Below are 23,224 nucleotides of genomic sequence, written 5' to 3'. Positions count from 1 at the left end.
TCATCAAAGGGCGACGCTCAGCCCGGTGACGTATCTATTATGCGCCACTTATCTGTGTCAAATTAAAAGTCCCCCTCCGAAGATTACATTTACGCTTGGGGGTTATTCTGCGGTTTGTTTTTGAAAGTAATAGTTTCCCCGCAGCGCTTATCGTTTACGTTTTTGACACGGATCGGCCGAATATGAACAGTTTGGAGGCTGTGTCGCGCAGGATATCGGACTCTCGTTCGTATTTTTAACTTGTTTACGTCGAAGCGCCGGAGCTGCTGTCGAGGGGAGAAGGTAAACAGCAAACTAATATGACTGACAGAAAATTACAGCTACGCGAAATATTGTCAACTCCCCAGCGAAACATATTTGAATCGGCAGCCTTAGCGAAAGATGTAGTATTGCTTAGCCTGTCGCTTAATTTCTCATGCTTAAATTACCGAGCAATGTCAGCTAAAATATGATCAGTGCACACTTTAGCCGTGTGTTTGAATGATGCTTTGATTTCCCTGAAATGGCTGCAGCTAAACGAACCAGTGCACGCTGTGATTGCGTTGCGAATTATTTCTGGACGTTTTTTTTTAGCGCAGCCTTGTTATCATTTATAGCACACAACAAGCAAAGGCTGCAGTAAACGATATTAAAAAAAAAACAAAAACGCTCAACTCAACAGGAATCACCCACGTTTTTCACATCCCGATGCGAACGCCGCCGAGTCGCCTCTGGATCAGCTGATTGCAGCCAGGTGAGCTGCAGGCGGATGGATGAAAGCCCGTGGCTGGTCGGATGCTGGATGCTGGATGCTTTCTAGTCTAGCGGGGGATCCTCCGTGCGTCTCGTATTACAACGCATCGCAACGCAGTCCTCCCTCCTCTGCCTCCATCGCGACCGGTCCCCTGCGCGCCCGTGAGCGGATGAATGCCTGTAAAGTCTGTGATCTCACAGTCGCCAAAGGGACTCCATGTCTTTCTTGGTAAGGATTTCACGCCGCATGGCTTTCGCTTCGATGCCTCCGCGTCGCTGAATTGTGACCTGGCTGGTGGATGTAAATGTAGTTATAGTCACGAAGCAGTTGGTTCATGCTGATGGTGGGATATGATCAGATCAAGCCAGATAAGATATTATTATTATTATTATTATTATTATGAGTTATATGAGTGTTTATATATAGCAATGCAAAGTGGAAAATATCAGATACTAATGTAGCCTCTCTATAAATCTCGCACATGTAATGGGCTCATCTAATTATGTATGCAGCTCTTACTTTGCTCTGCTGGGACACATCAGTCAGTCAGTTACCTCTTATCATCGCTCTAATCCACTCACCATTTCCGATAAAATGCCCTGTGAGTGCCTTCACAGCCCATCTTTCCCGATGCTTGCTCCTCTGCCTCCATCCCTGACCCCCCTCCTCCCTTTCAAGTCGCTCCACAGCCTCCACTCCCAATCTCCATGTTTCCTTTCCCCTTTCCTTTCCTTTCCCCTGGGCCCGTCTCACCTGTGCTCCCTCCCCCCCTTCCACCAGGACTGTTCCTGCATTTCCCACACTCAGGTCCAGCCCATGGACATAGAGGAACCCTATGAGGACATCAGCCACCAGTTCCTGGTCAGTAGCCGAGACGCTGTCAGCATGCAGACAGGTGTCACACTGATGCTCTTCCCTCATATCATCACTCTTCATGTATGTGGAGCTCCTCAAGACTTGACTTAAAGTGCGTACTGGAAAAAAAATAAAAAATTCCAGCTCTGACTTTCCAAAAAATTGGGAGATTTGATTAAAAGCGGGCTTACTACAAGCCCCACAATGCAACAGTAGCATTTATTCTATTAAATCCTGATGACTTCCCTATGATGTCATCAGCCTAGACGGAACCCCTCCACCCCACACCCTAAAATATATTCTTAATGCAGTACTTCATATTGGTTATTATGAAGTACTACTTGAGAATATATATATATTACTATTATTATTATTACTGCTTATGTGTGACATCATTTATTTCCTCCTGGTGATACAGGTAAGATGCTGAGGCGGTAAGAATGTGCACGCTTAAAGTCAGCGAAACACATTCCGCAAGTGTCGCTGTAAAACTACTGTAGCCAAAAAAATAAAATAAATAAATAAATCTGTCTGCATCACCGAACACTGCAAGCATCCTCCTCCTCCTCCCCTCCTCCTCCTCCTCCACTCCCTCCCTCCCTCCCTTTGCTCTGCTCTGTGTCGAAGTGCCACCTGCTGGATGCACTTATCACCTCAGCGCGGCGACACCAGAGCAGAGCAGACTCGACTGAAACTCACACCGTCACACTTCGGCTCCCGGAGTGCCTGGAGATATGCAGCGAAGAGACCGAAAGGGCTGCACCAGAAATATCACACAACAAATAATACATTGCAGTCACATATAGCTATATATAACAGAATCAAATAGTTATCACATGGCATAAAACTGTAGTTTTCACAGGGTTCAAATGTGTGTACATATATACATACATATATATATGTGTATGTGTATATATATGTATGTATATATAATCATTATTTAGTGGGTCTACAACTTTGGAGTCAAATACCTCCTTTGCTCATTAACAGAGACTGATTAGACTAATTAGAGGAGCCATTGATTTAATGTTCTGTATCATGTTTATTGACCGGATGAGCCTGACCTCCCGTTCTGATTTATCTCATATGTGCCGCGTGCAGAGTTGTGACGGCTCCGAGTACACCCTGCAAGGCCCGGCGGGCGGCGATGACGTCACTGGGCTGTCGGCCGAGCCGGCCCACTACCAGCTGCTGTGCGAGCTGGGTGAGAACGCCACGGTTTAGAAGTTGCGTTGCCTCGTTCGCCGTCCGAGCGTTCGCAGCAATTTCACTGTGTGCTGATTCACTGTGTCCCTCCCAGGGAGGGGCTTCAACAACCTGAGCAAGGTGAACATGGCGCGCCACATCCCCACCGGGCAGCTGGTGGCCGTCAAGCAAACCAACCTGGACGAGTGCACGGAGGAGGAGCTGCTGCAGCTCATGGTGAGCTGGCGTTTAAGGGACGAGCTTTTCTCCATCTGGTTTTGCTCCAGTTTTACTGATTGTGTCTCCCACTGCAGAACGAGGTTCTGAGGTCCCGGCTCTTCCGTCACCCCAACCTGCTCACGTCCCGCCTGGTCTTCAGCCCCTGCTGCCAGCTGTGGGTCCTGACACCACTCATGGCTTATGGTGATTCAGTGGCGACTTTTAATCCCTAAAAAGCATTTGTGCCAAATCATGCCCTCGTTTTCAGGGATTTTTCTCCGAGGTGATTCATGAGTTACTTCCTGCCTCTCCTTTCGCCTGCAGGCTCTGCGGACACCTTACTGAGGACATATTTTCCAGATGGAATGAGTGAATCCCTGATCGCGTACCTGCTGTATGGCGTGCTGAAAGCATTGGAATACCTGCACCGCATGGGCTACGTCCACCGGTCAGCTGGACACACACACACAAAAAAAAATATAATAGTGGTATCTAAGCAATGAGATAATTAAAATCTTCTCGTCTCCTGTCAGGGGCGTGAAGGCCAGTCACATCTTGCTGTCGGGAGAGGGGCGTGTCTACCTCTCGGGGCTGCACAGTGTTTACAGCATGATGCGCGAGGGGAAGAGGGTGAGGGCCGTGTTCGACATGCCTCACCACAGCCCCGCGCTGCTGCCCTGGCTCAGCCCGGAGCTGCTGCGACAGGTCAGGACTCACCGGGGTTGGTGCGTTATTTCCAAATGTGTCACGGCCGCACGTTTCAGCCTCACTGCGTCTGCCCCCTCCCTTCCTCTCCCCCTCCCTTCCTCCTCCCCTCCCTGCGCTGTTGTCCTCAGTAGGACCTGCACGGCTACGGAGTGAAGTCAGACATCTACAGTCTGGGAATCGTGGCCTGCGAGCTGGTCAGTGGAAGGGTGCCTTTCCAGGACATGCCTCCCACTCAGGTAATGGTCTAATCTAGAGGTGTTCAAACGGGGGATCCGCTACCCCCTAGTGGCCCACAGAGGTACTGCAGGGGGAGGTCGCAAATTCTTTGGTTGATTAGACTTTTTTCATATATTTTTTTTTTAAATTCCTCACAAATTTAAATTTCTTTAACAACACATTAACATGAATCCAACATATTTTAGTAAAGGGATAAATGATAGCTTAATATTGAATGAATATTTATAAATAGCACTAGTTTGGGGTCTACTTACGTAGCTTTTCAAATTACAAAAGTTGCTTCGTCCGCTCAGATGCTCCTCCAGAAGCTTCGCGGCTCCCACTGCTGCCTGCTGGACGTGGCACCCTTCCCCCTGGGCGAGCTGGGGGGGCTGAAGGTGTCGCGGTCCGGCGTGGACTCCGGCATCGGGGAGAGCGTGGCCACGGGAAGCCTGACGCACAGCGCCACCGCGCCGCCCACCGACCGGCCGCAGAGCCCCGCCCCCAAAAACCACTCGGCCACACTGCACAACCTGGTCCAGCTGTGTCTGCAGCAGCAGCCTGAGCGCAGGTCATTACAAGAAAAATGTGCATTTGACAGTTTTAATGCGACTCACACTCGCAGATTTTAATGCTGGGTTCGTTTTTGTCTTCCGCAGGCCGTCTGCATCCGAGCTGCTGACCCACGCCTTCTTCAAGCAGGTGGGTTCGCCGCACAAAAGTGTGTGTGAATGGGAGGTGTGGATTATTAAACTGCTGTTTTTGCAGGTGAAGAGGCACACCAGAGACTCCTTCCTCAGTCTCATGTACCCAGCAGTACCCCTCACCAGCCCCGAGGACCCTCCAGTGTCCAGCCCCCCGGCCCCCTCCTCCTGCCACGCCCCACCACCACCACCACCCTCCACCCCGGACACCACAGAAGCAGTGTGGGACTTCTCCTAACCCCCCTTCCACAAAACCCCCGACTAGCAAACCAAACACGAGACAATCAAAGAAAAGCAATGAGGCCAAATCCTACTGTGCTTTTATTTTTATTTTATATCACCATTAACCCCCGACTCTCTGAGCCTTTTTAAAAACAGTTTTGTAGTTGTTGTTTTTTTTGTCATGTTTGTCTGATATATAATGGGATTTTTGAGTCAGGTGACTGTGAAAGTGCTGGAATCGAAGAAGCTGCTCCACTCGTACACGGATCCATACTAATAATAACGGACTGGATACGAGTGGTAGGACATAACACTAATAATCAAACACTTCCTCTTTAAGTCGCAACTTAAAGGAAAAAAAAATAAATCACCCTGGAAATACGACGGTATGTCTGGTAACTTCCATTCATACCAGTCACATTCAGTTCAGGGTGGTGACTATAGTAGCTGCTTTTATGCTGCAATGCCACTAACTGTACCTGAAATAAGGAAGTGAATACACCGAGAAGTTGTATCTTAATAGGTACTAAAAAAAAAAAAAAAAGTGAAGTAAGAGAGTACATGAAGGTGGATTTTATCTTTTTAACCTGCTATTACGCGTTCAGACTGTGAATAACGAATACTGAGATACATAAAAGGTCATATGTGCAGTTTTTCAAATTAAGAGCTTAGTATTTTCTTTGGCGTCTTCAGTGAGAAAATATGCTCTTTATAACTCCTATAACTCGTTTATCAGTATTGAGGTAACTCGGAACGAGTTGTCTTTGAATGCATCGGTACACTACAAAGTGGAGGAACGGTCAAAATAAAATATGACTCCTTTTTAACGGCGACTTTTGCCAAAATTTAAACAAATACTGTATAGGCTGTAAATGCTAACTACCTGACTCCATGGCAGCTTTATACTATAATTAGACTTGATTTTTTTTTGTACCACACTATCCCTGTACAACGACGTTCATTAATCTACCCGTAATCACCTGTAAATATGTCTCTGCTGTATGTTTGAACAAGTATGAACACAGTGTTCATGTGTAGGAATTTTAAAACTTGCCATCGTGCCCGAGGGACAAACTGTGCAGTGAGCAATAGACTATATCTCCATGTAGCGGTTAGAAAATAGAGGAAAATCTTTCCCCGTCCTGGTCATCGGTGACTCTCCAAGAGAGTGTTTCTACTGTGCCCCCCTGTGCCCACCTATCCAGCAATGCCTTTATGTTTGAATGAAACCTGCATTCAGAATATGACGATATCTCTGTAACTGTGATTACGTGTACTTTGTGTGAGAACTGTGACTTGCAGTACATATCAAACATGATAGCTGTGTGAGCCTTATATATAAATATATACACACATATTATAAATGATATGATACAAAACTGGATTTCCAAACTTCCTGTTGGCTTTTAGTTTTGTTTTTGTGGAAAGTGGTGCAGTTCATGTGTGAATTCTTCTTCTTCTTCTTACTATTATTATTAGTAGTAGTATTTATTTGACTGACCATGATAAATAGCAGTTCTCTTCTTCTCCACTACGCGGCATCACACCATCACTCTCATGAGGCTCTGCAACAGTGCCCAGCCCTTAGCAACCACGTAGGTCCACATCGACAACGTAAAGTAGAGAAACTGTCGCAAACTCACTTTAACATTATGACGAACGTTTGAACGCGCATTTTGACCGCTGTTTTATTTTTATTTATTTATTTTATTTTTTCCTTATAAAAAGTGATACAAAAGAAACTCGTAGACTTTCCTAACACGAAAGCAGTTTAATCCGGAACATGGCTGGAAGCGGTGTTGTGCTTGAACTGCATCCGGTTTACGTAATCCTATAAAATAAGAGCCGTCCTTATTGTTTTCCTTTGAATTTCTTTAACTTAAAAGTTTCACACCTACTTTTGAAATAATTATAATTGAATATTACATATGCTGCAAAGAAGAAGTGTAGTCTTTTAATGCACCCGGAAAATTAAATAGGATTGCAGCAACAACAAAGATAGTGGTGATGATCACGGACTACAGAGTCCTTTCCTGGGCACCATCATATCCCAAATGGGTGCAACTTCCTGTGGCAGCTGAATAAATTTAACCTGCCAAAGACAATGATGGTGCACTTCTTCGCTTTCATCAGTGAGCCCATCCTCGCCAACTCAGTCACCAAATGGAATGCTGCAGCGTGCCATTCGCTCTGCAGAGAAGCTGATCAGCTGCAGTCTGAAGTCTCCCGATGAGCTGTTCGCTTCCAGGACTCTGAAGCGTACAGCTAAGATTGTGGTTGATCGCTCTCTCCTTGCACACAGACTATTTAACAGACTCGTCTCGGTTTATGTTTTGTGTGTGTATACATACTAAAGTCATCCAGGTCATGGTATATCCAAAAAGCATTTTTAAAAAAGGCAGCTGAACTTGTACAGTTAGTTTCTTCACTTCTAAGGGACTAGTGGGAAGTTCAAGCTTTAAATAGGAAAATCTGTGGGTATAACCCATCAAAAACTTGCTTGACTTGTAACTGGTGCACCTAATGTCCAACAACGGCTAAAACCACAACATATGTCAACAATAATACACAACAAAAAGTAAAAAGAACAGAAAAAAGAAAGAAAATGGCAGTTATAGAATAAGTAGAAGAAAATAGATGAAATAAATATGGCTGCAAAAATGACAGAGTTATAAACAAGAGGTAACTGTGGATATGATGAGACGGTGCAAAACATCCTATTATCCGGACTCTTATTCTGAAATAAATCCGTGAAGTTGCTTCCCGGCGCATGCGCGTTGTCGTCATCGAGGCTAGTTTTGACACAGTGAGAGGAACTCTGGAAAACGGCGTCAGTGACAGCTGCTCGCTCGGCTTCACAGGTGAGTGGTCTTCCAAGTCCTCGACGGTTTCGAGGTTTTGCTTTTTTTTTGTCATCGCAATTTTGCGCGCGTCGGTCGCTTTTACAACGAGCCTCCTGTATCCGGACGGGCTCGCGCGGACGAGGCGTTTCTGTCACATGAGGAGGTGGAGGAGGAGGAGGAGGAGGAGAAAAGGGGGGCTTAAAAAATAGAAATGGTCTCTTTTTTTTTTTTTTGACAGCTAGTCTTTAGCACAGTAGTGTTTATCGAGGGTGAGCGAGGGCGTTGTGCAGCTTTCACGGCGCGGAGCGAGGCTTGTTTGCAGAGAGACACACGTTAACGACTGTGTTTGCTTGCGGTTGTGTAGTTAAAGCGACTCGGTGCGTCCAGCTCAAAGTGCACGGGGAGCAACGTTTGTGGAGGTGTTTTGTTGCAGTGAAAAAAAAAAGCTTCGCCATTTGACTCACCGTGACCAAACATCCGCCTACCGCGATATGTAATCGCCTGTGTTGTTATTCTTGATAGCGCAAACACTGCTGGGAATACCTCCAAGAGGAACTGGGGGAGAAGAAGGAAAGAAAAAAAAAAAGAGGAGTGGAAGACCAAGGCCCAGCTGATCCAAGACCTCTGCCATGGAATAATTTTGGGAAACTTTTCTTTGCTTTCTTTTTGGTGCATTTTTTTATTATTATTATTTAATTTTGAAAGGATTATTATTATTATTAGTTGGGACGACCATGCAGTTGAGCAGTGAAGCCGAGGCGAAGGGGTTCAGCTCGTGACTGGAGACCATGAAGCTGCCAGGGAAGTGACCTCGGTGGGACACCGCAGCCTGACGGGGGTGCCACCTCCCGAGGCACCATGGCCTCCAAGGAGAGACTGTATGAGGTCTGGATGCTCTACTGCACCAAGGTAAAGTGTATTCCTGCACACACACACACACACACACACACACACACACACACACACACACACACATGTTTTGCCTCATGTGCAAGAGCCAGGGAAATGTCAGAGGGTGAAGTCATGGGCAGTGTGATGGCATTTCCTCCTTGTAAAAGGGCTTATTCTTCGCGTATTTATAGCAGATTATTGGGCATATCTGCATCACCGGGTCGCGGTTAGTTAATGCAGTGATAATGTCACTTTTCCGGGTGCAAAAACCTCTGAAGTCCCTCGTAAAAGCTAGTATAAACCACTGCGGTAAAACTGCAGACTAATGAAACCGCTTACAACATCACGAAGCTCCTTATTGGCAGGGGGGCACTTTAGGTTTATAAATGAATAATTAATTAGAGCGACGCTGCAACGTGATGTCTGCTGCGAATGTTTCATATCGTGGCTCACTAAGTAGTATTTCGAACGCCACCACCTCAAGGGATGCTGGTAACGTGATGACGCTGCGTTGGCTTTACGGCGGGGGTGAATGAATGACACTGTAGCGCGGACAGTTGGCTGTTGGCTAGATTTAATTCACTCGGCCTGAGCCGCTCCTCACGCGAGCCTGGCTGCAGCCACACACTCGCTCCTGATGGTAATCCTCCACAATAACACACGGTCCTCTCACCCCGGTGGATGCATCACATCTGACAGGACAGGACAGGACAGGACAGGACAGGGATGGAGCTTCTTGCACCAGTGTTTGCGGTTGTGTTTTGGTCTTTCTCCTTTAACGGGAGCGTTCAGCCACACACACTTGTCACAGTCACCTGTGAAAATGCCAGCAATTACTGCGAGTGTACACATAGCAGGGCTGCGTATTTGCATTGACTGAGTTTTATTCTGCCCAGGGAGGATCATTTCATTTCATTATGGCTTTGAGCCAGGGTGCACCAGTGTTTATGTCTGCGTGGAGTGAAAGATGCTGAGACGTCAGGTCGTCTCTACGCTACATGTGTGTGTTATTGTTGCCGTTATATGTCGCCTGTAGGGAGAACCTGCAGTCACGTGGCCTAAATCGGATGAGGAATGTTTGTGCGTGAGGCCAGATTCTTGTCTGACCCCCCCCGTGTCCCACCGAAGGGTTAATTATTCCACAACCCACCTACCTCATTGTTCAAAACTATTTTCTTATCTTTGCGTGCGCAGGGAAATGCCCGTTTGCACATCACGCGCGACACCGTTAACAGCATCTCTGCGTTTTTTCCGGCGTTTCAAGTCATTAAATTGGGACGAGAGCCGCTCGTAACGACTCGGAAGGTGTTTGTTTTATTATTTCCCCTCCCTCGTGGCCTCCGACCGTTTAATGATTTACATTACAAACACGACATTGCTGCAATTCCTCTCAGAGGTCAACACTCGTTCCGTCTGAGGAGACGCTTTTTTTTTTTTTTTTTTACAATACACCAGCCGCCCTGCGCTTCGCTGTGGGAAACCAGCTCGTCCGGTTCTGCGCGGCGGCCGCCTGACTGATTGTTTATCTCTCGGCCGACATTACCATTCACCTGATCGTCGCCCAGTTCCTCGGTGCGAAAAGAGAAAGAGGCCGAGTTTGCGTTCAGACAGACTCTTGTAAAGAGTAAAAGCAGAACTTTGTACATTGTAAAGTCACATTTTTTTGCTTTTAACCTGTAATATAATATCTGTGTATGGAGGATCATGCTGTAACTTCAAAGCTGCACTTCTGATTTAGTATATGATGATACACCGATCAGCCATAACATTAAAACCACCGACAGTTGAGTTAAAGATGGAGACGTTCTCCAGGCATTCGTGTGTGACACGTACCACCCACCTAAACATTGTTGCTGACTGAACGCACCCGCCACCCGTAGCAACAGACACCCCCCCCCCCCCCCCCGCCCCCCCCTCCCCTCCTCCTCGCTCGACACCAGCCACCTCCCCCCCCTCCCAGTAGGATAATACTCCCTGCCGTACTGCAGCTAAGAAACGGCTCAAGGAACGCTGCGAAAGGCTTTAAAGCGCTGATCTGGCCTTCAGACTACCCCCAATCCGACCTGGCATCTGCAGGCCGCGCCGCAGAGACCCCCACACTGCAAAACCGCCGGACCCAAGGGATCCATCCCTGAGACACCACAGGAAGTCCGTCGTCCGTCCCCCTGACGATGCATCACGAGAATTGTTTTGGCTGTCGGGGGTATTTATGAGGCCATAAAAGACACATGCGCTGCTCGCTATCCCCTCTTAAATATTGGATTTGTGGAGATGCAGGGTTTCGTGTAGGTTTCTGATCGTGGCAGTGAGAATATGCAGGGGTTGACTCCGGCTTGTGGAGTTGTAGAGGGCTAAGAGGTCGAGACGACAGCTAAGACCGTTATGTAACCTACTATCCTCTTAGTTGCCTGTCATTGGTTCATGCCTCAGCAGACGGTGCCGCCGGTCGGTACAGTGTCCACTGTCAACAACACTCCACTGCAGAGCCTGCTCTCCTTTCCCCGGTATATTATCCACTTCTCTTGGCGGAGAAAGCGGTGGATTTAGCAGACTTCTGAATAATGCCGGTTATATTTCTTAAAGCCTTTGTCTGCTGCGGCAAAAGCCCCGTTAATTCGCAGCCACGGGGCACATGCCTCGACAGCCAGGGGCATGATTTCACCCTTCAAGGGCTTTAAAGTTGAGCCCCGGTATCTTAATTCTAGAGGAGAAATCCACACTCCCTTTTAGCTGTCCACAAAACCAGGGATTTTCTTTTTAACGCTCGCAGAACCCGTCATCCCGTCATCCGTTGTCACCCCCGCCCCGCCCTCGTCGGTGAGTTTCATTTTGGCTAGACCGGAGAAAACGTCGGTAATTTGCATATTACCCAACCTCTGTGCAAATGTCAGTGCGCTTACTGGAGGAGGAAGCGTGGAAACAGTCTGAGGAAGAAGTGGGAAAATGAATTTTAGCAGTCGAGGAGGAGAAAGTGCAGTAGATTACTTGGATCTTTTTTTTTTTTACGGCTTTGCTGCTTGTTTCCTTGTTGCTCTCTAATCTCCGCTGTTCACCACACTCCGCAAAGTTAGTTCCCTCAGGCTAGCTTTCTTTCTCACTCTTAAAACCTCCTCTTTTTCCTCCGCCGCGCTATGAATATATCTGGAACAGCGCTGATGTCACCGACGCAACGTATCAGACATGCCTCTTGTGGTTTTAACCCCTCCCGCCGCCCTCTATAAATACATCTCTGCCGGCGACGTCATGGCCTGTCGCTTGGCAGTGATGCCGGCCAGCAGAAGCAGGCAGACCGCGGACGTCCTTTAAAGCTGCAGGGAGGAGACCTTTGTGGTTGCAGTGACTTTGTGCCAGGTCGCCCTGAGATGAGCAAGCAGCCGGCTGACCGCGCCTGTCTGGGCGGCTCGGGCATCTACGTACAAGCGCTTCGCACACTGGCACCTGATAACAAGTCGATCAAGTAAATCAAACTATGCAACCAGTTCTACGGTGGCTGCATTGAATTGGCACCGATACCTCGCTGTGATATGGTTGTGGGATTAATTGATGTAGGTGTGCATTTGAGACTCTCTTTTAATGGGTAGTTATTGTGTTGACAGCTGTGTAACCAAGAGGCAATGCAGGTGTCCTCATTTGACTGTTTTAGAAACGTTGTGTGCACTTGCTTCCTCAATCAGAAATAGCGAACATATGCAAATTCCACCTCTGTGTATGACAGAGAAAGCGTTTTCATTGCATTTATTGATGAGAAAAACTAGTGACTAGTGGATATTTGAATGTTCATATTAGAGATATTTGCGTTTTTTTTACTGGTATCTGTACCCCCTGTCTGTATCGGTGTCTGTATCGGTATCGGTATGCATAAGAGCGTTAAATATTCTGTGAGTTCAATAAATGTTTTTGGTTAAATCGAGACTTGAGACTTTGTTATCGTTGTGTCATTTTTATTATGTAAAAGGGAGAAAAAGCAGAACCAGCTCCAAGTATTGGCTCAGAAAAGCCGGCAGCATCGGCCAGTATCAGTATCGGCTCTAAAAAAAAATCTATATTGGTCGATCTGTAGTTTCTCTGCAGCTTTATTTGACTCTGAGCAATCGTTGTACATAAAAATAACAATCACAGTTTTGCACGGATGGATTAGAGGTGGATATCGGCACGATACGTATCATGATTTTCTTTTAAAATTGATATTGTATCAGAAGAAAACGTATATTACCACATCTGTATTTATTCCCACCCCTAAGCCAGATGCAAGTCTTCCAATACAGCGAGTATAGTGTGACAAGAAAACCTGCTAACGCTCTCATTCAGCCATCAGGCAGCAGGACTGATCTGTCTTTTTTAGAGCGTAACAAAAATGAATGAGAGCTGTCAATAGACCCTGAGCCTCAATCAGCGCTCTCACCGAGTGCAACCTAACAGCGCGAGTCAATGGGGGGGATCTCGGTTTCAAGATGGGAGCGCATCGACCTTGTTTGATTTACAGAGGTCGGCTCAAACAGATCTTCGACAATGCGATGTAGCAGTTTGGCGCAGGGCCTAATATGATAATGAGAGGCATGCGATGCTCTCACGGGAAACGTTTGGATCCACTTTCGAGACACAAGATGATTGTGAGGGCTGGGACAAGGTGACTGTTGTTGAGTCAGGATTGCTACTTGTAAGCCTCTAGATCATTGTGTGTGTGTGTGGGTGGGTTTGCCCGGTGGCCCGGTGATGAAGGCCAAGGATAAACAGAGCCATTGGAGAGCAGGGTGTGCCCCTGCCTGCCTCCGTCCAAACCCTCAATGGGCATCTGTGCTCCCAAGCTGCTGCCGAAAAAAGAGGACATTCTTTCGGAGGTTCGCACACCGCAGTCATTCAGTTAACTGCAGCCAAGAGGGAAGCTGTTGGTTTAAATCATCCTTCTTCTAATTTAATTATTTAATTTTTTTCGCGCTAACTGCTCGAGCTTAAAAAGCGGCGTTGGCAGGAGACGGTAATGAGTGGTTTTCTCTCATTGTTGTCAGCAGTCTGAGTGATGATTAATGTTCTCCCAAAATTCACACATGTGGCTGATTCTTATTCCGTCTTCCCCTCTTTTCCCGATTCCTCACACACACACACACACACACACGCATGCAGGCCGGCGTCGCCGAATTGTTCTGATGACTTCACTAGGAATAGCACAGCGCTGGCTTCCTGCTTTGTTCTGGCTGAGTCCCACTCTGACACGCAGACAGAAGCAGCCTCAGCCCCTCTCCCACACTTCAGGCAGACTGCAGTCCTCAGAAACCCCCAATTTTTTTTTTATTTTTCTTCCCAGTGGTTTGTTCCTTCTTCAATTTTCAGCAATAATCCACAAATTCTTTCTTACTTAGGCAATAACCTGGTGGCTAACTGAGTAAATTGCCCTTTTAGTTCTCATGTCAGTCTTCATATCTATCTACTGTTGGCACCGTGGGATGTTTTCACAGTCGTACTTTTCACATGGCCGCACAACAATGTGTATTTCTGGCCGTGAACCTCATTTGGGTAGCGTCAGATAGGGTAATGAACACTTCGCTGAAAACTAACCTAGTTACCTCTAAATTATTGCTCTGGGAAATGTGTTGGCTCATTTACAACTGGTGTTATCGTAATCTGCTATCATCACCTCTTCAGCCCTCCTTGACCTAGATTGCACCCTCCAGATGGTCCGAATTTCCTTGTACGGGATCCGTTGATCCCATATGATGAATTGATGATGGGGGGCAAAGCTTTGCGTGGCCAAACCACATCCCATAACCCTGCATGTAGCGGAAATGAGCCAAATATTTACCTGTTCAAGCTTCAAATGTGAAAACTTAATAGTTGTGTTCGTAGATCCATACTACATTGTGTGACTACTTGTAATCATTAATGAGATCAGGTATGAACACTCCTAGTAGCAGGTGGTAGGGAGGTATCTGATAAAATTAAAAGACATATTTACTAGAGATCAAGCGATATATATCAGCCGGCCGATATTTGTGTTTTTATTGGTATCTGCCGATATGCGGGTGCATTCGCTGATACATATATATTATTTTTTACCCCGGCAAGATTTACAGACAGGCGCAACATCAGGCAGCCCTGTGCTGCTGGAGGCCCCGTGCAGCCCATACATTGCCCCTCTACTGACGTGTCGAGCACCACTCGACGCACTTTGTTTTTTTTTTTAACGGTTATCAAACGAAGATCGATTTACTTTATCGCTCAGCACCAACACATTAGTCATTAGCAACGGTCCTTACTTTTACTGTTGTTGTTAAGTAGGAGTTTGCTCGCTGATGTTTGTTTTTCTCTCTCTGGGAAGCTAATAGTGCAGTTTGTTGTTTTTAGTTAAATTGAGACACGTAACATCTGTTATCATTGTATTATTTTTATCGCGGTGGGAGAAAAAGCAGTATCAGCTCCAGATATCGGCAGCACGTATCGACCAAATGCTGACGTAAAAAACAAAAATCATTATCGGCCCTAAAACATCCATATCGGTCCATCTCTAATCTTTACAGTCCCAGGACCTTTTTCTGTCTGGTTTCCTTTGTGTTTGCTCCTGTTGCTAAGGCTAGTCCAGCCCTCCTCTCTCATGTTGTCATATCGCTGATGTCACCGTCCAATCCTCCTCGGGGCATTGTTCCAGGAATTTAGGAAATGCTGATCAGCCGTCCGTTAGAAACTCGGCCTGAGAATGCAGCCGGGCCTGTTTTCCACAGCAACAGGTGCGCCGTGGGAAGACTAAGACGCTTACCCACCCTGAAACATTCCTGCCCTCGTGTGTGTTGATAAAATATGTGTTCTTACAGTGCATACAACATCTCGTCTCTCTCGTCCTGTAATTGGCGCCTGAGGATAAGAAACTGGCATGTTTACATATTGAAGTTGATGAAGCGATGAAAACGTAGCTTTAAAAGATCCGCTGTCTGTATCCGTCTGAATTACAGAGAGTTAAAAAAGTTTGCGGCGTATTGTTGTCTGGGAGTGGAAGTGACACAAACCACACGACGACACAGAAAACAAAACATTTATTAAAATTTAAGACGCCGCTGTCAGACATTTCTTTATTTTAAGGATGACAGCTTTTGTCAACAAAGGAAATTAACTATATTGTCTCCTATCTCTTTATTTCTTTTTCCCCTCCTCCTCTATCTCCTCTTTCCCGTCTCTCTCAGAGGGATCCGGACTACTTGAAGCTATGGCTGGAGATTTTCATCAGCTCCTATGAGCGATGCCTCGACGTGGACTTCGAAAAGCCACCTTCAAGGTAACTTGTTTTCAGTCGCAATCACTTGACGCCCCGATGATAACAACCATGGGAGTAGACCAAAACTTTGCTCAGTTTTCGAGCTGCTCGCAGCCCTGGAGCTTCTACAATGACACAGTCTGACAGGCAGGTACATCAACGTCATTGTGTAAATTAGCGGGTTGGCGCGGCATTCCTGTTCACATCGAAGCCAAGCCAATAAAATCCCACAGTGCAGTTTTCTCCTCATGAGGAGTGGGTTAAAAACCACCTATTACAGTACGCGTCATCCACAGCACGAACCAAAATAGCACCACAACAGATGCTTCTGTGCAGAGCTGTTACTTTTCTGTTGCAGGTGATGCTCTGACTTGTGTTGCTCATCCAAAAAGCCTGTATCGTGTGTTTAAATTGTTTGCCGACACCACAGCGTCGGTGCTGCCAGTCGCATTTTATAACATGTGAACGGGTGGAGGAATTTGGCCGGTTAAATCTTCTTCCTCCTATATCCTCTCCTGCGTTTTATCTAATTCCCTCCTTCAGCTGTGTCTTTGTCCTCCGCCTTCCACTGCAGCTGCCACATGTGTCCTTCTTTCCCGCTGACTCTCGCTGCACGGATTTGGCTACGTGCTCGCTTTCTCATCTCTGTTGATGCAGCATACATGCAGTTATTCTTTCCGAGTATTGAGTGCCTGAATTCACCAGGGATTCATGTGACTGATTGTCTGCTCCTTCAAATGAACCTGTCTTTATATACGCTGCAGTGCCTCCATTATAAACTCCTATGCCTGTGGTGTGAGCTATATGCTTCTGTGCCTCCAGGCCAGAGGAGCTCCCCCCGGTGTTAACGCTCCTCCCAGACAACATCCTGCAGGTTTTGCGCCACCAGCTGCTGCAGTGCGTCCAGAAAGCCTCCGATGGCCTGGAGCCTGAGCAGCAAAACCTGGCGCTGCTGCTACTAAAGTTCCTCATCATCATCTGCAGGTCAGGTTTGGTAAACACACACACACATATGTTATATTCAGGATTAATTAATGTAAGTGATGGAGAAATTAACAGTTGACTTGCTTCTTAAAGGAACCTGTCCAACGTGGAAGAAATTGGCACTTGCTCGTACATCAATCACATCATCACCATGACAACACTTTATATTCAGCAGGTCAGACTCTGTAAAAATGTTCTGTAAAATTTAGTTTCCAGTCCACTGGATGCACAAAATATACACGTTAAAGTGACGTCTCAATGAGACGCATTGGGGGTAATTTCTCTGTGTGTCGTGTTACAGCTGAAGAGTAAGACCAAAGAGAAGGAGATGGCCGACCAGAGTCAGGCGGAAGAGTTCGTCCGTCATGCGCTGGCGTTCTGCGAGAGCCTCTACGACCCGTACCGCAACTGGAGACATCGAACATGCGGGTAAAAACGCCCAAGCATTTCTTACCACAACAGCACAAGCACATATCTAAGTAGGCGATGTGTTTTCATCTGCCAAACAGCCCATGGTTTGAAAAAAAAAAATCTATAAACAATAGCTCCTCTGAACGTGCTTGCTTTAAACAGTTAACACCCTTTAGGCTGTGTTTGAGGTTTTCCTTTAGTGTTTGCTGACTTTAAAGTAGGAAGGAAGTGGCAGTGAGACTAAAGTAGGATGTAATAGAAGTACTGTATGTCAGTGTTAAACATCTTTTCATTATTTGGAGATGTGGGTGTTTCAGAGCACACTGATGCCACATCATCAAAATTAAAAAAGCTTAGTTATAGACCCCTTCATGGCCTACGTCACTGTGACGTCACGACGTTAGCTGGAGGCAAAACAGAGGGAATTTAGTCAGTTTCAACCATGAAAATGTCGTCTTGTTGTATTTTTGGTGCCAAAACCGAAAAAATCAAAAACACTAACTTTAAGTTTTATCACATACCAGCCACTGCCAGTCGTAGACAACTTTGGTTTGGCTTTGGGGATTAAAAGAAAGGACAGGAGTGAGACAACAACACGCACACATCATATCAGATAAGATTAATATGTAATACATCATCAGTTTCAGTCTTGATAATGTTATGTGTTAGAATAAATTGACTGAAATTACATTAAGTTAATCATTTTTTGGGGGATTATTGTTAGATGTTAATGCTAATGCTAACCGCTAGCTAACACAACATTAGTTGTATGTTGCAGGGGTTCTCTAAGCAGAAGTTGCATTTACTATGTTACCCTCCACAGTGGTTCCACTTACTTCTTGTAATATCTTTGTTGGAGAGGCTTCATTTGATAAAGACAGACCAGACTTTGTCCCCTCTGTGTCCTCCTTTGGTCAAATCATCCATCCAGTGCGTCAGAGGGATAGGGATTAATATGGTCCCATCTTTTTAAAATAACCCTCACAGTCTCAGGGAGTGAGTGTATTAGTATATTCTCTAAAATATGCGTTTTCCTCGTCCATTCTTGCCAAAACAGTCCATTGAATTATGCTAACCCCTGTTTACAAGCTATAGTGTTTGAGATGTTTTGCCTCCAGTTAAGCCCCGCCCCTTTAAAAACGTTACACTGTTTAAAAGCTGTGAACTTTACCTCTACTCTGCAGTAGATCATTCTATATTTTTTTTTCTCCTGTTTGACTGGCAGTAGTCATCCCCGTCCAAAATGGTCCACACTCCGCAGACACAAACCGTTACTGTGTTTTCTGTAAATTTACTCCACTCTCCCCCCGGGGCGACCCACACACTCTCGCTCACATTTACATTCTCGTCTTCCTGCAACAACTGGCGCCCCCCGGGACGTCAGAGTGCTGATGTTGGCCGCTCCAATGTCTCGCTCGGGATCCTTTCGAATAATGTCAAACTTTTGGTTTTTTATTGAAGATGCAGATTTCCACCATCCAGGATCACATTGCTGGAGTTTCCACATATAACACCAGTCTCACTGAATTATTTATACCCAAATACATGGGAAATCCCCAAATTATAGTTCATGTTTGTCCAAGAAAGAAAGTTAAGAAGATTAATTGCCCTTCACTTTTTGCTGTATGTGTTTTTTTTTTAATTTTTCCAGGGAACAGCTGGGTACAGTAGAGAGGAGCAGGCAGAAGTACAAAGCAGCGCCACTCACTGTTGAGTTTGTTCCTTTCTTTTACCGTAAGTCTCTTTTTTGTTTTTCACCAATCTGTTATTACTTTACATGTAACACTATTGTGGTCCGGTCTCCTGCTGTTTCCCAAAGATTACAGAACAACCCGTTCTTTCCTCTTCCATCCACCATCTTTTCTCTAAGATCTCCCCTTTTTGCAGTCACTCTCTATCCCGCTGCCTCCCTCTCTGGTTCCCCTTCAATCCACTCTTTGTGTCCCTTTTTTTTTTTTTTTTCCTGTTTGCCAGGCGTCGGGATGAGCAGACAGCGAATGGTGTCTGTAAAGCTACTTCAGCTGGCGGCCATTTTGAACAAATACTCTCTTCTGTCCTATGTCTTGTGTGTGGCTGCTGTGGTTTGGCACTAAAGATAACACGCGAGGAGCAGCCAGAAAGACTGTGTGTGTCTTTTCGTGTGTGTTTGTGTGCGTTCCGTATGTTAATTTTATAGTAGTTAAAGAGTCTAGTTTGGTATTTGCATGATTGGATTAAAGGACGTAGACGTAACGGAGCCAAAATGCCAAAATGTCAGATTCCTTCCCTCCAGTCGGACGTGTTGACAGATGAGTTAATGGATGACTGGGACCACCATGACCCAGAGGTTACCAGCAGGGCTGCTACATACCTGTGTGTCTTTGTGCGTGATAACTGAAGTCCTATCTCTGCTGTCATGTCAGTTTGTACATAACAAATAAAGCTGTTTTGTTTTTTTGTGTGTATGTGTTTGCATTGTCAGATTATAGATAGTGAGGGAACTTTGAGGAAAGTTTCCTGCGAGCTGATAGCTTGTTTGGCGGTGATATTTGCATAAATGACATAATCCCGTCATAACATTTATGCTGTGTTTGTGTGTTACAGAGTGCTTCCAGGAGAGCGAACACCTGAAGGAGAGTTTGAAATGCTGCCTGCTGCACCTGTTTGGAGCCATAGTGGCTGGTGATCAGGTGAGAGGACCCTCTAACTCACAGGTCACAAGCGGCAATCGGGCCTTTTAACTTTCTCACCGGGCTCACTTTCCTCCCTTTCATCTCCCCCCTTCTTCCCCCCGCCAGAGGAACGCCCTCCTTGCCATCTCCCCGGCCACCATGGAGGTGCTGATGCGGGTGCTGGCCGACTGCTCCATGGGCAGCTGCTCGTCGGACGAGGGCGAGGACTGGGACAGCGAGGCCCCCGACCGCAAGGCCCTGCTGACCCTGGGCTGCCTGAGGGAGGTGGTGCAGCGCCTCCTGGCCTCCAGCTCCGACCAGCGGCAGGTGGAGATCGCCTCCGTGCTGGAGAACTACTTCAAGCTGCTCAACTCGGACCCGGCGGCCGTCGTCGCCGCCCGGCAGCAGCAGCAGCAGCAAGCCAAGGGGCGAGTGCAGACGCTGGGTCGACACTGGGAGACTCGTTTCGTGGCGCTGCAAGTAAACATGCTAGGTAACGGTTTCTTTTCGGGTTTTTTCGTGCGGTTCTCCGCGTCTTCGCCGGTCTCTTACGGTTTCTCCTCCCGCCCTTTCAGACACTATCAGGGACATGTTCCTGTGTTCGGACAGGCCAGTACTCCAAGCCATCTTCCTCAACAGCAACTGCTTCGAGCATTTGACGCGGCTGCTGCAGAACAGCAAGGTAAAAGCACGGGCCTTTATTTCCACGCCTCAGATATGATAAGCTCTAACCTCACTCCCAAGTCTTTGGTTGTACTTGATCGTATCTTGAATCTCATCCAAGATCCTGGGGCTGTTTGTTTTTTATAATCTGATAAGGAGGAACTGCTGTGTAGTAGTGTGGTACAGCTCGCTGCTCTTCTGCAGTTGTTTTATTCCGGTTGTGTAAAGGAGAAATGTAGCAATCGTGTTTTTTGACGACGGGCTTCTTTTATAGAAGGCTGGTTTCAGATCTTGCCAGATCTTAAAGTCATACGCCACCCCTGTGTGAAATTTAGTTAGCTGGATAAGTGAGAAAAAAAAGCATGTCACGGTGCAGCTGTTAGCTTTAGCTAAGCATAGACGCTGTAATGTAGTGTTGCAGTGTTGTCGTTCGCAAAAGTGATAAATAAACTCAAGAATTTCCCTACTTGCTTGAAAGCCCCCAACTTCCATCAACACAAAACACACACACATGCGTGACTGGTTTTCAGGTGCTGTGTGGTGTCTTTGCGCCTGGCAGCAGTGTTTTCCTGGTGCTTTGCCAGAATATAGTCCCATCTGCCCTAAACAATCCCTTCATGTTAAATACACTGACATTTGTGCTCGATGTGAATGCACAGGTCACAAGAAGTAATTAGGACAATTCTTGAGTTTGTTTTTCAAACGGCAACTCTACATTACAGCGCCTATGCTAAGCTAAAGCTAACAGCTGCCGGATTAGGACAATGTCTGGACCAGTTTAAAAACGCTTTTTCTCACTTATTCAACTCTGGGGAAAACGACAAGTAACTGAATAACACGTTTTTCAGGCCAAACCAGTGGAGAGATTAAGTAGGGATCCCGTTACTGCTGTAAACATACATAAACATAACTGGTGTGGTTTGTTGACAGATAAAGAAAATAACTGACTGAAATTCAAGTTTTAACTTTAAATACGGCTAAAAGTAGTAGGGACACAGTGGGATTTCACTGGATTCACGTTAATGTGTATTTATAGATATATACATTTGTGATGGAAAAATTGTAGCGGGAAATTATACGTGTATATATATATAAAAAAATGTCTAATCAACCAAATATTATTACTGATGTGTATAAGCAGCATTTTACTCTATAGACCACATTTGATTGTATGTCTTTATTATTAAATCTGCAGTAGTTATATGTTCTGTAGTTAGGTCATTTGGAAACACATTTGGTTTATCTCGTGTGTCATGTTCTTCCAGTGTCAGTGTGAGAAAGAGCATTTTGCCACCTTGCATGTTTGCCTCCCCACAGCAAGGCTGGATCACCAACACGCCTCCTCCACGCAGCGCGACGCCCCTCGCCGAGGGTCATGGCTTTTAACCTCTCAATCCCCCCGTTCCCACCGTCCCGTCCCCCCCGTCACTTACAACATCTTTCGTCCCTCCTGCACTGTCCTCCTCTGTCTGTCCCCTCGTCTCCACGTTCTCTTTCGACAAAGCCTCCCCACGTGCTATGTTGACATGTTGCCTGTTGTGTGTGTCAGCTGGTTAATGCTAGGTGCACGGCGGCAGACAAGGACCAGAAAGATATAACCAACAACAGGTTACTGACAGGAGAGAGGGACACTCAGGTACCACGAGAAAGACCCACCCGTTCCCCACCTGAACCTACCCCCCCTCAACCCCTTCCTTCCACCAAAATCCACCTCCCTGCCATCCTCATCCTCATCCTCATCTGCTGCTGCTGCCAAGTCCCACAACCTTCACCTCACCAGAGCCGCTCCACAGCAAGACCCTCTCGATGCCTCGTCTCGGATAATAAATTGGATCCCAATTTTAAAACTTTTATCCAAGTTATTATTAGAGATGCGATAATCTCCTTTCACCGATCTGACCCAGCAGGTTATAAGTTAAATTACGACTCTTGTCAAGCTCATTTCATTGGATCATCTCGCACACAGAGAGGTTACTTGTTCCCCTTCGGGAGTAAACCCTCTTCCATTCTAGTCTTTGTGCGCTCTTTTTCTATTCACAGAGCAACCTTTTATAAGGTATAATCCCTCCATTGATCAGGATAATGCGAGTACAGGTGGACAAACCTGCACACACAGATGTGCCTTTGTTTTTATAGCAGCTGTAACTTGATGCTACAAGCTGCTCGTTGTGTTTAAAGCATTAAGCTTTTGTTATTTCCAGGGTGAGCGCCTATATGAAAAAAAAAATTGTCAAGTAGTGGCCCGTTCAGAGTGCAACTTTTGGTGTCTTGCTGTGGAGCGACTTCTTTACCTCCTTCACAGCTTTTGTCGTTTATTTTATTGCCATTTTCCAGTTTCCTCCTCACACTTCCCCGGCCCTCCCTTCTCTTCCCCCTCCACATCGTCCTGGTTTTGGTTTTCTGCGGTATATACTGCCTGTGGGCTCTGCTGGAATGCTATCACAATGGCCTTGTGTGTGTGCTCTCACAGAGTTCAGCGGTGTTGAGGTGATCTGGACTCCGTGATGATCATGATGATGATGATGATCTGAGTTTTTTTTTTATATCATTATTTTAATTTGTTTTGCCACAGTACCTCTCCAGCCGGTCCGAGACTCTCTGTCGGAAACACCAGTCCAAAGCTGCATGTTAATTTCTGTCTGACCCAGAACATGGTGGACATGAGCAGGACGGAGCTGGATAGAGATGTGTTTGTGTTT

At 46.2% G+C, this 23,224-nt stretch overlaps 2 protein-coding genes across 9 annotated transcripts in view; both read left to right on the top strand.

The window, feature by feature from the left end:
- Nucleotides 1-24: 24 nt before the first annotated feature.
- Nucleotides 25-6,239, top strand: stradb (STE20 related adaptor beta). 3 transcript variants are annotated; one of them, XM_047576431.1, is made up of 12 exons: nt 25-282; nt 662-961; nt 1,514-1,594; nt 2,690-2,792; nt 2,889-3,010; nt 3,088-3,196; nt 3,317-3,440; nt 3,526-3,697; nt 3,832-3,936; nt 4,231-4,487; nt 4,576-4,618; nt 4,685-6,239. In XM_047576431.1, exons 2-12 carry the CDS (start codon nt 950-952, stop codon nt 4,856-4,858), a joined length of 1,302 nt encoding a protein of 433 aa, XP_047432387.1. In that variant the 5' UTR covers nt 25-282; nt 662-949; the 3' UTR covers nt 4,859-6,239. The 3 variants fall into 3 exon arrangements, with proteins under 3 accessions (XP_047432387.1, XP_047432388.1, XP_047432389.1); XM_047576433.1 differs by having other exon boundaries at nt 26-282; nt 1,514-1,700; XM_047576432.1 differs by lacking the exon at nt 1,514-1,594.
- A 1,349-nt stretch (nt 6,240-7,588) lies between these two features.
- nbeal1 (neurobeachin-like 1) overlaps nt 7,589-23,224 on the top strand; it is a 37,653-nt gene continuing 22,017 nt past the window's right edge. For 2 of the 6 annotated variants that reach the window (XM_047576560.1, XM_047576557.1), the window contains exons 1-11: nt 7,589-7,703; nt 8,208-8,594; nt 15,746-15,837; nt 16,639-16,800; nt 16,894-16,975; nt 17,102-17,229; nt 18,863-18,945; nt 19,795-19,880; nt 19,989-20,355; nt 20,438-20,544; nt 22,075-22,161. In XM_047576560.1, the coding sequence (XP_047432516.1) occupies nt 8,544-8,594; nt 15,746-15,837; nt 16,639-16,800; nt 16,894-16,975; nt 17,102-17,229; nt 18,863-18,945; nt 19,795-19,880; nt 19,989-20,355; nt 20,438-20,544; nt 22,075-22,161 (1,245 nt within the window). In that variant the 5' untranslated portion in view covers nt 7,589-7,703; nt 8,208-8,543. Of the gene's footprint in view, nt 7,704-7,930; nt 8,595-15,745; nt 15,838-16,638; nt 16,801-16,893; nt 16,976-17,101; nt 17,230-18,862; nt 18,946-19,794; nt 19,881-19,988; nt 20,356-20,437; nt 20,545-22,074; nt 22,162-23,224 lie in introns of those variants that run through there. The other 4 variants (XM_047576559.1, XM_047576561.1, XM_047576558.1 and 1 more) reach the window with 4 other exon arrangements.

Source organism: Mugil cephalus, chromosome 23, assembly GCF_022458985.1.
Source record: "Mugil cephalus isolate CIBA_MC_2020 chromosome 23, CIBA_Mcephalus_1.1, whole genome shotgun sequence".
Taxonomy (NCBI): domain Eukaryota; kingdom Metazoa; phylum Chordata; class Actinopteri; order Mugiliformes; family Mugilidae; genus Mugil; species Mugil cephalus.
The sequence above is the reverse complement of the archived record's forward strand: the minus strand, read 5'-3'. Positions and strand labels throughout refer to the sequence as shown.

What these genes read in the sequence shown, in the direction of transcription:
- stradb (XM_047576431.1), top strand. An exon ending in CCAGCTGCTGTGCGAGCTGG is followed by an intron (nt 2,793 to 2,888) that starts GTGAGAACGCCA and finishes TGTCCCTCCCAG; the next exon opens with GGAGGGGCTTCAACAACCTG. An exon ending in CGCATGGGCTACGTCCACCG is followed by an intron (nt 3,441 to 3,525) that starts GTCAGCTGGACA and finishes GTCTCCTGTCAG; the next exon opens with GGGCGTGAAGGCCAGTCACA.